General features: G+C 40.7%; 1 protein-coding gene across 2 annotated transcripts in view; it reads left to right on the top strand.

The window, feature by feature from the left end:
- LOC110074811 (multidrug resistance-associated protein 1) overlaps positions 1-14,597 on the top strand; it is a 39,792-nt gene that overhangs the window by 11,281 nt on the left and 13,914 nt on the right. For both annotated transcript variants that reach the window (XM_078388989.1, XM_072994041.2), the window contains exons 8-18: positions 1,832-1,969; positions 3,199-3,345; positions 4,003-4,087; positions 4,190-4,256; positions 5,547-5,673; positions 6,628-6,804; positions 8,523-8,690; positions 8,780-8,966; positions 9,401-9,479; positions 10,604-10,646; positions 11,121-11,340. In XM_078388989.1, coding sequence (XP_078245115.1) covers positions 1,832-1,969; positions 3,199-3,345; positions 4,003-4,087; positions 4,190-4,256; positions 5,547-5,673; positions 6,628-6,804; positions 8,523-8,690; positions 8,780-8,966; positions 9,401-9,479; positions 10,604-10,646; positions 11,121-11,340 — 1,438 coding nt within the window. The remainder of the gene's footprint in view (positions 1-1,831; positions 1,970-3,198; positions 3,346-4,002; positions 4,088-4,189; positions 4,257-5,546; positions 5,674-6,627; positions 6,805-8,522; positions 8,691-8,779; positions 8,967-9,400; positions 9,480-10,603; positions 10,647-11,120; positions 11,341-14,597) is intronic.

The raw sequence follows: 14,597 nt of genomic DNA, 5'->3' as shown, positions 1-14,597 counted from the left end.
GTTATGTAATACACAAGTCAACCAATAGAGCTTTAACAGCCCTTAGTTAAACAGATCCTTTTTTTTTCTCACTGAAAAAAAAAAATCTGTTTCCAAGAATCTAGTAGAAAATACCTTGAAATGCTGCTACATCCTTCTAAAATATTGCTGTTGTGGGGCAATATTCTCCCAGTTGTTTGCTGTGTATTATTTTAATTGTTTTGATTTAAATCACTTTGAAAATACTGTGGCAGAAAGCAAAGCAACGTGCCCAATATAAAGATAATACTTTTAAGATAGCTGTCATGGTGGTGCTGCGTTTTAAACTGCAGAAGCCTCTGTACTGCAAGGTTCGGCAACCAGCAGTCGTGAGATCGAATCCACATGACGGAGTGAGCTCCTGTCGCTTGTCCCAGCTCCTGCCAACCTAGCAGTTCGAAAGCATGCAAATGTGAGTAGATAAATAGGTACCACCATGGTGGAAAGGTTCCATGTCTAGTCATGCTAGCCATGTGACCACAGAAACTGTCTACAGACAAATGCTGGCTTTGTGGCTTGGAAACTGGGATGAGCACCGCCCTCTAGAATCAGACACAACTGGACTAAATGTCAAGGGGGACCTTTACCTTTATCTTATCCTCTTGAAGTAGGCAATTAACAAAAGTCTCGACAATGCTAAGACATGTCCCTTTGTAATCATGGTGGAAAAAGTCTTTGGGAAAAATTTTAGAAGCAGAATACATCACGGGGGGGGAGGATAAAAAGAGAAATGATTTGATGGGCATTCACATACATATAAAATCATTTATAAAAATGATTTGTATATTTTTGAAATGTAGTTCATAGTTTTGCATTTTCTTCACTTTATTTCAGTTTGTTTCAGATCTTCTATTATTTGTATAGTATGTTCATTTGAAAATATGAATGTGAGTCAGAACTAGAGATGGAGGTATATGAAAACAAATATCCCTGCACAGGTGGAAATAATGAAATAACTGTCCACTCACAATTTTGCCGCTGCCACTGGCTCCGCTGTGCCTTCCTACCATGCTGTTGTCCACAATCGATTACCCAGTCCTGGCAGGAAGCGGGATGACAAGCCTCACTGCTAGGTTGTAGAGTGGCTAATCCATTGCGGAGAATGGCGCAATAGGAAGGCTCCGCAGAGCCGGCAGCAGCGGTGAAATCGTGAGTGGACCCTCGTTATTTCCACCTGTGTGGGGATACTCATATTCGTGTCCAAATACCCCCTCCTCTAGTCAAAACCATGCTTTTCCAACCTCCCATCTCATACGCAGGGCCCACATAAAGAGTTGGAGACTCTGTTTTACGACTCGTGTGTAGGGGACAGTGAAAATTATGATGGTGGGGGTAGGCTACAGCCCTCTCCTTTAGGGATGAGCTTTCTACACCAAGAATGATGATTTACCAGAGGTTTTAACTGATTTGAGATTGGATCATGCAGCTGCTAGGCAACCTGTTTATGTGTGGTGACCAGGTCAGGGCCAGCCCTACCATTAGGCAAATCTGAGGGAGTGTGTGTGCAACTGGGGGGGGGGGGGAATGGGCGCGCGGGAGGAGATTTAATGCTCTGTTTGCAGCCCAGGCCTGGGTAGAGAGCAGATTTACAGCCTATTGCTTGTTCTTTAAAATGTTGGAGGCAAAGGCTTACATGCAATGCTAATTTGAATTCACATAGACCCATTGAATCAATGAAATGTGCACAAGTGTTAACTTACCAATTTCCTGTTCATTCAGTGGGTCTGTTGTACTTGTGAATAAATGATGGGTTTAGACCAAATTTGTAATTAAGAAATGCTGCTGTTGTAGCAAAATGCAACTCTTTCCATAGATTCTCAAGCTGTATGCATGGGAGCCTTCATACCAGAAAAAGATTCTGGCAATTCGAGAACGGGAAATTGATGTTTTGAAATCCACTGGATATCTGACAACATTCTCCATGCTGACATTGACTTGTATTCCTTTCCTGGTATGTTCCAACGAATGGCATATTCAGTTTAATCGGGTGATTGTATATTGTGCATCCCAGAGTGTATCAGGTAACTCAATAGGCAAAGAACCATGTTGCCAATACAGTGGTGCCTCGCTTAACGACGTTAATTCATCTAGAGCGAAAACGTCGTAAAGCGAAATTAAAAAGCCCATTGAAATGCATTGAAAACCATTTAATGTGTTCCAATGGGTTGAAAACTCACTGTCCAGCGAAGATCCTCCATAGGGGCGGCCATTTTCAGGTGCCTGTAAAGCAAAAAATGGCTCTTAAACACAGCGGGGAGCCATTTTGTACACCCAGCGGCCATTTTGAAACCCGACAATCAGCTGCTTTTGATTGTTGTAAAGCAAAAATCAGTTCCCGAAGTAGGAAACTGATCATCGCAAAGCGGATTTTCCCCATTCAAACCATCATTTTGTGATCACAAAAGCGATCGCAAAAAACATCGTCAAGCGGATTCGTCGTTAAACGGGGTAATCGTAAAGCGGGGCACGACTGTATGTGGAATTTAGTGTACCAGTCTAAAGATTTATCCCCATATACCTTCTTGGAACAGCAGAATGTAAGGAGATATTTCTAGATTAGTGTTGATAACAAATGAACCAATTTCTTTAGAATATGTTTCTCATTATACTATAGGATATTATATTTATGCTGAGATTTTAAGTTGATACTATAAGTTGATACCTTTTCAAGCGGGATGTGCTGGAGAAAAGAAGTTAAGTTTTCAGGCAGTAAGACCCTCCTGCTTCCCCCTAGACTGCGTAGCCCTTTGCAGCTTCAGAAAATATGCTGTTGAGAGTTGTTGGTGTAACATACAGTTGACAGGGAAGTTGCTGGAACTCCCCCAATACTATACAAAGGAAGGAATAACATGTAATGCAACCCAGTGTGTCTAAAGTAAGCATGGCTGTAATTTGTGCATTGTAATGCCAGCTGTAATTATCCTAGTGTATTTATAAGGATGGATTATTTTGTTTAGTTTGTGAGTTCACATTTCATCTTGCATTTTGATCCTGTAAACTGGCCTGAAGACCAAAATGTTAAACTTACATTTTTGAGTAAGCTGTATTTAAGAAATGGCACTTGTTACAATTAAAACAATTTTTAGCATTAAACTGAAGCAAATTTAGTACAGTTAAAAAAAGATTTCTAAGGAAAAGAGAACCAGGGGAAAGAAGACTAGCATTTCTTTCTCTTAACAGGTTTCTTTGGCTACGTTTGGAGTCTTTTTTCTCTTGGGTGAAGAAAATGTTTTGACTGCAGCTAAAGTTTTTACCTCAATCTCCCTCTTTAACATTTTACGACTACCTTTGTTTGATTTGCCTACAGTGATATCTGCAGTAGCTCAGGTAAATATGCATTCCATAAGGTGTTAGGGAGGAAATGTTACAGGTAGAACTTAATCTTTAATAGTGTGCATATTTTCACATCTCAGCTTGTTCCATATTGATCAGATTGATCCATGTTAACTGCTATCTAAAATTAGGGCTCTGTCCATGAGGATTTTTCCAATGTGACTGGGTGGCTATTTAACATTGTTACAAAATCATCTTTGCATGGCTTTGAAATGTTGGATGCATTTTAAAAATATTGACTGTGCATTGGTTATTGTTTTTGTCATAAACCAAGTAGGCTATCTTGAAAACACAGGACAACAAGATGTGGTGACAAAATACTGGTTAGCTTTTACAGCACAGTATTGTACTATCATACTGAAAACTAAATACAGTAGGACCCCTGTATCTGTGGTTTCACTTATCCACAGTTTTAAAATATTAAAAATCCCCAGTGGTTATGGGGGTCTTCCTATATTTGTATGTAAAAGGGGTAAAAGGGGATACTTCCAGACAGTGACAAGTATCTATGTTCTTTTCAGACTCCATGTCTTTAATTGTGATAAGTATAGTCTTGCTTCCCCTGGTTTTGGGAGTGATAACTAGCCTTTGGAAGAAGCATCTGAAAAGGTTAAATATCTAAATAAAATTAGCATGTACCCCTGCTTTTAGGCGAAGGTTTCTCTAAGCCGTTTGGAGGATTTTCTGTCTTCTGAAGATCTTGACCCTCAAAATATTAATACAGACTATAGTGGAGGTAAGCTTATCAAAATAAATTAATTGCACATATAACAGTTTGGAATTTGGGTTGAATAGCTTACTTCTGTTAACCTTGAATGTTTTGTTTCTGGATCTTAAGATCATGCAGTTAGATTTGTTAATGCCTCTTTCCGCTGGGAGAAGATTGGAGCTCCGACTTTAAATAAGTAAGAAAATAATTATATTTATGGTCAAATGTGCAGGTACCATTTCTATGTGCTGAGAACAATGTTCTTGATGCCAGATTGATAGCTTACATGAAAAGCAGTTTTCACACACATGATGAAGAATCCATGGGGGGGGGGGAATGGAGGTTGCTGATTGGATAGTAATGTTCCCAAGCTCCACTTCAAAGGGGCAGTTTTTTAATGGATCAGGTAAAGACAGATCCTGCTGGGAGCTTTGCCTCTCCCAGATCTTGGAAAGTTATTTTTAACAACAACAAAAACCTTTGAACTGCCGAGCTGGAAAAGACCCTACAGATCATCGAGTCCAGTGTTTTCATGTTAATTCACGTGCATTACTTTTTAGAGTTTGAAAAGTGATCTCTGGCTATTACTCAGTATAATGTTCTTCTGGTAGTAAACTTTTAATTACTTTGCAGTTAATGTGTTTATTTCAATGCAGAAAAATAATCTTTGGCATTATCAGAGGATGGCATAAAACTTGAAAAAGTCTATCAAAATGTAACTAGAAACTGTTGATCGTTACAATAATAAAGTAGCCATTACATTTCATGTTACTTTCAAAATGCAACTTGAGAACATTCTTCTGATCTGCAGAAATAAATGATTACTGGAGTGAATTACTTGTGACTCATTACAGTACTTCTCATTGTTGGCCTCTTCCATGATGCTTGCAGGACAAAGCATTGGGAGAATGGGAGACAGTGGTCTTGGCCCTGCTTTCTCCCTATAACTTATGTTCCTGTATTCTAGAAATGGGACATTATTTGTGCCATAGTGCTGTATTTGTTGAATAAAGCAAGCTAAGTTTGAGAAAAGCAGCTGCTGCACTACCATTCTGCTGAAGGACCACCAGGATCTGAATTAAGTCCTCCTTCCCAGCTCTTACCTCCATCAGTAGTTTCTTTCAGGTATCTACTGTGTATTATGGCATGCACTCATAGGGTGACTTCATCATCTGTGTGGACTCCTGTTTTTGGAGGTCTACAGACACAGAAAAACAGTCCCCCAACAAATTGCGTGTTAATGTCTGGGGAGAACGTGTGGGACCCTGAAGAGTGTAAAAAAAAAATAAGTTGAGGGCTGCATTTTGTCCACCAGGATTTTATAGTGGGTGGAACCCTTTTTCTATCCCTTTGTACCTCAGCAGGAAGTGCCACACATGATGTTATGATTAACTGAGGAATGCTTAGAACTACTGCTAGAGGGATGTTTTTGTGCATGTTTGCAAAGGAAATATATTTGATAATGGGTTTCCTAAAATCTTTCTAGACTGAGCCTAAAGATTCCAGAAGGTTCATTGGTGGCAGTTGTGGGTCAAGTTGGATCAGGCAAATCTTCTCTCCTTTCTGCCATTCTTGGAGAAATGGAAAAAACAGAAGGATCTGCTCAGAGAAAAGTAAAGTAGATTTCCTCTGGTTTCACATTATTTTCATTTTTGAAGCTATTTACTGAAGCTGGGTGTTTTCTAAATTTTTTGAGCCTTTGAAAAGCTCCACTATTTTCCATATTACTTAGTTGAGTTCAGACCCCTATTCCTGAAACTGTTGTTCCTTTTTAAAATTAATATGTGCTTGATCCAGACCTGCTGAGGGCTTGGTACCTTCAGGAAGAAGGGTCTCTTTAGAGTTGGATAGGAGGCTCAAAGGAGCAAGGCAAAACACCAGTGTGTTTGTGGGATACAGGTGCAGCTCCATTGTGTGGTGAAGCGCTAAACTACAAGTGATGAAGGTGAAGTTCCTTTTAAGCCTTGGACTGACTCTGGCCATTCAGACGGACCATTGGAGCTTTCTGGGCAAAAAGAAATATTAAGGTCTTTCAGTTACAGCTGAATCTTGCTTGAGCAATATAGCATGCTGGAGTGCCCTTTGTTTGCCCCTGAGTTTCTGCTTTCCAGCTCTTAGCTCCGCTTGGCATGCTGCTTGTCTTGACCTTGAACTAGTTGCTAGGAATGAGCAGAACCTAGGAAAACTATTTTGGGGGACTACCAGAATCCTCTAAATGGTGTGGAATTGTGGGAACTGTAGTCCAAAAATGCTGTGTTTCCAGCATCTGAGGATGATGACGCCACAGAGGGCCTTCCTATGGGAGTTCTGCCTACCTTTGCACTTTCACTGAAGCATGGGATGTTCTTTCATCCAACACAGGATCTTAGAATACAGTCCCCAAAGCAAAAACAGGATTCTGTTTGGACATGTTTTGTTCAGGTGCCAAGCCTACCGGTGCAATGAATTGGATTCTAAATGTTCACTTTTGACATCAATTAGTACTGTAGTTAACCCACCCTTCCATAAATCTCATCATGCTCAGAACTATGTATGCTTCAGTGTGTTTCCTTTCCCCCTTCGTTCAGGGTACAGTGGCTTACGTTTCCCAGCAAGCCTGGATACAGAATGCCACTTTGCAGGAAAATATTCTTTTTGGCTCTGATATGCACCAGCAATATTACAAAAGAGTTTTGGAGGCCTGCGCTTTATTGCCCGACTTGGAACAATTGCCCGTTGGAGATCAAACAGAAATTGGGGAAAGGGTAAGTGAAAATGCCTAGTTATACAGAACAAGGCAAGGTGTTTCTTTTGGGTATTATTTACTGCTGAGATGAAACTACAAACAATAAGCATTTATTGCACAAACAGCCACAGGCCTTTCTCCAGCTTCTTCAGTTTAAGGTAACAAGGCTAGGAAAGCCATAAAGAATTGCTGCCCATCAGAACAGACAAAATTATCCATGGCTTGATGGCATCACAGCTTTACATAACAAAGGGATAGGTTTTTTTTAATTTTTGAGCCTGAAAAGTCAAAATCACATTTTACATGTGCCACAGACAGAATCCAAAAACAAACCAAAAGATTTATCTAATATTGCATACAGAAAATGGACTTAGTAGTGACTTACATGACTGGCTGTTTTAGAATGACTAGCGCATGATAAAGATACACAAGCGATCGCTCCACTATGATGAAATGCCACCTTCATTGCTCTCAAGATTCTGTATGTCTATAAGAATGCATGCTTCATCATAGAGCCTGTAGACTGGCAAATAGACTATCAAACACCCCAAAACATAAAGGAAAGAAAGGCCATGTCCCACACCCCCAGTGTCCCCTGTTTGTTTTCCCACTCACACAGGTTCACCTTTGGACACTTGTTCTTTTCACCCTTTTACGCTGCCACCAGAGGATATTATCCTCACTGTACCAATTATGAAAATCACACTATTGCTGCCAAATATAACAAGGTTTATTTATGGTTTGATGGGTAAATCACAGAATTAAAATCATTGATGTTCTTTTATTATTCATTCAATAAACATGGATTTGATTACATACACACTTGCTGGTATTCATTCAGTTTAATCAAGGTCTCAATATTCTGACAGTCTATGTATTTCTTATAACTTGTAACTCTATTATATTCTCTCTAACACACCAACTTTCCAATCTCTTCTCTAAACACTTCACAGTTTTTGTAAAGTGAGATTGAAAAAGGAAAGTAGAGAGAGATATAATAATTGAATGATCTCCCAGGATATAAACCAGCCAGTTGGTTAATTTCTAATTATAGAAAGCTCAATAAAAGTAGGGCCTGGCGTGCTCTGATCCATGGGGTCACGAAGAGTCGGACACAACTTAACGTCTAAACAACAACAATAAAAGTTACACAATAGAAAAACACAATTTGTTGTTTTGGGATCTTCTGAGCCACAAAGGTGTAATCTGTTCATCTTTGGTATCTCCTTAAAGCTCCTATCACTTTGTAACAATCATAATGTTGTAGCCTTCAAGGATAAGACCTAGTATTATCTGTTTCATATAATCAATATTGGTGTCTGGTGTCCTTCATTAAGGATATTGAAAATGATTTTGAGGTGAAAGTGTTTGCCTGTCAGAATGACACCAAAAAAGTCTTGTGGCACCTTAAAGACAAACAAATCTCTTTGGAAGACACTTTCATGGATTGTTGTCTGCTTCTTCAGAGGGATGTGGTATTTCCGAGGCAGACAATCATATGCAAATCCTTGTATAAATGTCTGTTTACTAAGGCTCTACTCCAGGCATCTGAAGTAGTGAATTTCAGTCCATGGAAGCTTGTGCCATACAAACTTAGTAGTCTTTAAGGTTCCACAAGACTCTTTGCTGATTTTGAAATGAGAAATAGGCAGCCATTTTAATTTTTCAAATATATTTTTACTAAAAAAAAACCTGTTTTGGAAGCATCATGTTGGTCTTTTTCCCCCTTCCCTTTAGGGTGTGAATATAAGTGGGGGTCAGAAGCAGAGAGTAAGCCTGGCGAGAGCTGTGTACAGCAATGCGGATCTCTACTTACTAGATGATCCCCTGTCTGCTGTAGATGTCCATGTTGGGAAGCATCTGTTTGAAAAGGTGATCGGGTCCTCTGGCTTGCTGAGAAACAAGGTAGGCGAGAAGGTTTCTTTCGGAGTAGAGTTCATGTGGCGTTCTTCTTTTCTAGCATAAAATGTAAAATGGGTTATTTTTCCCCCTAGACTCGTATTTTAGTGACAAACAACCTGATGCTCCTGCCACAAGCAGACCTTCTAGTTATGATGGAAGATGGGAGAATTACTGAAATGGGGAGTTACAAAGAGCTACTCTCGAAAAGAGTGAACTTTGCTGAGCTTGTTCTAAACTTTGGTGTAGGAAAAGAAAACAAAGAGACCACTTCGACATCAAGTGAGCAAATAAAGTTCATTGATGCTAACTTTTCTAACTTTGTGAGATTTGAACCCTTCACCTGAATGGGATGATGTCAGTGCTTGAGTGGCAGTGAGGTGGTACCTACCTGACCCCAGATATACCTGCTATGCCCCTGGGCGCCAGAGATTTCTTACATGACATTTAGGATTCCTATAATACCTCTTTGATTTTGGGGAGCAAGTGTCACGTGTTCCATATTCCATGCATGGTGGCATCCCTTACGTCTTCATGCCATTGTAATTCCAAGGAATTCAGGGCATGGAATGCTTCCTCCCTTTTGTTGTGATTAAAAAAAACTGAGTGAGTTTAGATTGAAAATGTGTGCATCTCTGGATCCAGCCCAGTACACTTTAACTTTTTAAATGGGCAATGAACATCACTTTTCTACAACTATTTTGTTTTTCCTATAGAAGACTATCCTAAAGGTGATATTAAAACACAAGACCACCTTGTACCAAAGAAAACCCAACCTCTAGAGCATAAACATGGGTGAGTACTTAAAAATAAGTGAAAAAAATAGAATCAATTTGTATGAAATAAAATGGTAAGGCAGAGGAGAATAGTAATATATAGGCAGCGTGCTTCTGCTGGAGCCTTCCAAAGGGGAATGAAACAAAGCCTAGGGAAAACAAAGTTGTCAAACTGGTTTTGCTTATTAATTAAGTCCCCAAGAATTGTATTCGCGAAGGCTTTCACGGCCGGGATCTAATGGTTGTTGTGAGTTTTTTGGGCTCTTTGGACGTGTTCTGAAGGTTATTCTTCCTAATGTTTTGCCAGTCTCTGTGGCCGGCATCTTCAGAGGACAGCACTCTGTGCTCTGGTGTAGTTGGCTTGGGAATGGAGTATTTATGGCTGTGAGATGGGCTTTTGTCCACCTTTGACATGCTCCCTTCCGCCCCTCGCCAGTCTGGATGGGAGAGAAAATAAGTCTATTTTAAAGTGTAACAATTAGATAGTTTACAAAAGGCACTCTCTTGCTTCCTTGCCACAGTGAGACAATGATCAAAATGAGCCCAGTGCTCCAGATGAGTGGGGATCATTGATGTGCTAAATAAAATTGCTTCCCCTGCTAGCTGAAGTCCTTTACCTACATTTGGATTTGTGGCGCACCCCTTTTCAGTGTGGATATATTACAGCAGCAGAGGGCTGGGTCTTAATGTTTGTAGGTGGAATGGAATTTTGTTCTGCCTCTCTTCCCAGTGCAGCCTTTTGTGCTGATGAAGAAGCAGCTGCTTAAAGGTGGGTGACCCTCATGGAATGGAGGTGGTGGTGCAAGAGGAAGGAGGAACTGGTGAAATTGCTTCCCCTATGCAAGTAGCAGTGCTTTCCCTGTTTGTTTCAGACTGTTGTGTTGATGTAAAATACCCTTCTTTGTTATGCATGTAAAGTCAGTGTGGATTATCTTCCCCAACCCTCTAGTCATATACAATATCTAGCATGGAGCGTGGGTACAGTGACATGCTTGCGCTTTCCTCCCTTTGCAGTAGGAGTGAGTTCTACCTGCTCTGTGGTCTTGCTGGTGGATTTAAAATACACAGCTTATGTAGATGAATTCTTCACTTATATGTACTTCGATGTGAAATAACGTTTTTGTCGTTCTTCTTTTTCCGAAGGACCATGTTCTCAACGAAGAGGGAAAAAATCGCTACTGGTACTGTAAGTCCTTTGTAAAACATTTATATATTTCTAGAATATGATGATCAGCTGCTTTTTCATCCTGATGCACTAAGCCAGATTTCTGCATTTCATGTGAAGAAGTGTATGTAACTTACAGAGCAGACCAGAGCAGAATTTGGAAAAGTTATTTCTTTGGATGGTAACTTACAGAGGGTCTTCTAGGTTTTGATCTCAAATATGGTGCAAGAGTAAAATGATGTATGAGCTGTCATTTTTTAATCCCTGCTAGCTTGTGGCACCCATATCAGCAAGAGGTGGATTGAGATTCCTGAGAACATACCTAATGGGCTTTTATTTTGAATACATTGAAAGGGAAACATTTCCATCCTCTTCAGACCCTTCCCAGATAGTAGATCTAGACAGTAGGATGGCACTTCTAATTCTTCCTTCTTTCCAGGAGTGGTCTACCTGTGTATACTTTACTAATTCCTGCATTTTGTCTCTTATACTTAGATGAAAATGTCAATTATTTTGAAATACTTGCAAGCCTTTGGCTGGTCATGGATGTGGCTAACTGTAGCAGCCCACCTGGGTCAAAATGCTATAGCCATTGGACAAAATCTATGGCTCAGCAAATGGACAACTGATGCAAAACAAATTAATGACTTTGCAGAATGGAAAACTCTAAGAAACCACAAGCTTGCTGTCTATGGGATCTTGGGATTTGTGCAGGGTAAGCTTATACTTGTAAGTTTTCTTTTCAGAGTTTTGCTGGTTTGACTTCAGTGATCTCACACAGTTTGTAATAAGTTTGCCTATAATAATTGGTCTTAAAACAACAAGAAAATTGCATCACTGCCAATATTTAGAGTCAAATCATGTTACGGAAGTTGCATATGTGGAAGAGTGATGTGACAGATAGGAAGAGAAATTTGATAATTAAGAAGTTCCTACTTCTGTCCTGCAGCTTATCCACATCTAATCTAATCAGTCACGTTGTGCATGAGCTTGTAGGAGGCTCATGATGGAAGGAAGCACTCTTTCATTGTAGAGAATCTTTTTGCCAGCACCATCATCAGGCGAAGATTATTTAGGGTAATCAAAGAGTTGCTCCTTCTGTTTCCAGTGCTCCCACAGGTTACATACAAGGAGACTGATTACAAATGAATTGAACAAGCCACAGGACAACAATAGGAACTCTTTGATTACAAAAAAAGTATTTTCCACAGGTGTAATTTATCAAACAGGATTTGGGATGTGAAATTATAATGGCAGACTAGGTGTCAGTTCACACAAATATTGTGCAGAGGAGGGTGCACATGACAGATGAGTTCTCTCAATTGTACATCAGGATCACAGGCTGTGGTTTAGTGCAAAGGTGGTCCAGTTTGGAGAAGGGCACATAGCCCTCTTTGAACTCACTGGGGGTGGAAACCCACCCACCCCCACTATTGTATTTGTCATGGGAGAATTTGTGGAGCAAGGTTTCAGAGACCAGAGAATCAAGTGGGGGCTACTTAAGGTCTACAGCGAGCTTGTTGCCCACCCCTGCCTTAAATGTGCATTTAAGGGCGCTTGAAGTAGGGATGCAAATCTCACAGCATCTTGCTCTCTGTGAGAAGCTGTGTGTTTGTGTGAGAGAGAGAGATCTTTCTTTTCCTCACTGTGAGGTTTATCAGTGAATTTTTCCCCCAGAAGGAAAATTCAGGGAAATCTTCCAAAATTTATTGGAGGTTTCATGGTTGTTGTTCTTCTGAATAAAAACATCAAGCTGTGCAGGATTGTTACAATATTTGTATATGATGGCATTTTTTCCTGTGCCCAGTTTCCCTGGGATTCTTGTCCCGACAAGACGGGGAAAATTGTAGAGAACCAGAAAATTGGGAGGGGGGTATTCATTGTGTTCCTAGAGTAGGGCCTGCTAAGTTGAACTTGGCATAATCTTTAGTCCATTATCTCTTACTTCATCAGCACTTAGGAGAGTAAAAGAGGGAGTGAATTTAAGGCCACTAAAGTGATATCTTTAGTACAGGGGTCAGGGAACTTTTTTACCTTTTCGCCCCCCAAAAAATTATATACACCGACATTACCCCCTTGATTTGAAAGGAAGGAAATCATACATTAAAAAATATTATTGAATCTACACAGGCTGTGTACCAAACTAGCAGGATACACCAAATTTGATAAAGATGCTCACTATTTTTGATGGAACACATTGCACTCCAGCCATGGTGTGGTATAGGTAGTAGTAAGGTGTCCAATGTGCCTAGCAAGTTGCATTAAATTTTTGCTAGCACGCAGAGGATTTCATCATCATCAGTGGCTACCAGAGTGGTGCTAGCAATGACATGCTTGTTAGAGACAGCCAACGCAGAATTGGGGAGGGGGCTTCCCCTACCACTTTAATCATTCTATGTGTGGTGTGCAAAAAGGAACAAACCAGGCTAAAGGTCATGTCACCCACCCGGTGCCACAGACCAATATCAAAGGACCAGTGTGCTTTTTTTATCATCATCAATGGAAAACTCAGCAGTGGCCAGAGGACTGGAAAAGATCAGTCTACATCCCAATCCCAAAGAAGGGCAGTGCCAAAAAATGCTCCAACTACTGAACAATTGCACTCATTTCACACGCTAGCAAGGTTATGCTCAAAATCCTACAAGTTGGCCTTCAGCAGTATGTGGACCAAGAACTCCCAGAAGTACAAGCTGGATTTTGAAAGAGCAGAGGAACTCGAGACCAAATTGCTACCATGCAGTGGATTATGGAGAAAGCCAGAGAGTTCCAGAAAAACATCTACTTCTGCTTCATTGACTACGCAAAAGCATGGCAGAAAGTGAGGAGGAATTAAAGAACCTCTCGGAAGGAAAGCAATGATAAACCTAGACAGCACCTTAAAAAGCCACCCTTTCCCCCCCCCGCCTTAATTCAAGGTTTCTCTTTTTCTTGTGTGTTCTTTTTCATAGTTTTGAGTCAGTCTCTCTCACTCACTCTCTCTCTCCCTCGCACGCACACACACACACACCCATCCATCCATCCATCCACCCACCCACCCTCCATTTCCTCTCTCCCTCCATTTCCTCCCTCCATTTTCTACATACATTTAAATAAGCTTGATGAAGTCCTCGGTCTCTTGCACATTTCTTCCCTCCTTCCCTTGCTTGCTCCTTGCTCCTTTCCCTCCTCCTGCTTCTTTGCAGTCATTTCCGGAGGAAGCAGTCATTCAAGAGCCCCGGATTGATTGATTGATTGCCTGGGGCTAATCCACAGCTGTAACCAATCAAGCATTCTTATCTCCGATCTCTGAACGAACGGAGGATTTACAAGTGCCCTGCTGCAACCAAGGAAGTAACAGGGAGAGGTAGCTTACAATTTGAGGTTTGGCTGCAGAGGGCGGGGGTGGGAGAGAGGGAGGGGATAGCACTCTGCTCATTACCCCCAGGATTTTCATTTTTAACCCATTTGGGGTAATTTACCCCTGTTCCCCAACCTATGCCCGTTTAGTAGACTGAGCAAAGAACGTACCTCCTGTTTCATTTTGGTAGAAATTCTCTACTTATCTATGCTGTTGAGGTATATTTAAAGGTACACCGTAATATGGAAGCAGATGAGCACCACCCCCATATTGAATGTCTTGCCCAATGCAGTTCTTACACTCAGACATCTACAGCTGGCCATGTCAGTGTGTTCTGCGTGATGTTTTGTTTCATTATAAATAGGGTTTCTGTGACACCAAGGATGAAGTAAGATACAAGTGTGCCTGTTTATCACAGACTGGTAATAGGAAGACATGATACAACTGAATCACAGGAATGCAGGAAATTGCCTTATACTGGTCAGACCATTTGTCTGTCTAGAGCTGTCAACTCTGTCTGGCAATAGTTATCCACAGTTTCAGGCATGCTTATTTCCTAGCCCTCCTTATCCTCTTTCAGCTAAGTATTTAGCAGGTGTGACCTCCAAAAACCAGACAAGGTTGGGTGTATTAGG

The sequence above is a fragment of the Pogona vitticeps genome, chromosome 3 (genome assembly GCF_051106095.1).
Source record: "Pogona vitticeps strain Pit_001003342236 chromosome 3, PviZW2.1, whole genome shotgun sequence".
NCBI classification, from domain to species: Eukaryota; Metazoa; Chordata; class Lepidosauria; order Squamata; family Agamidae; genus Pogona; species Pogona vitticeps.
This window is presented reverse-complemented; position numbering and strand designations above follow the sequence as displayed.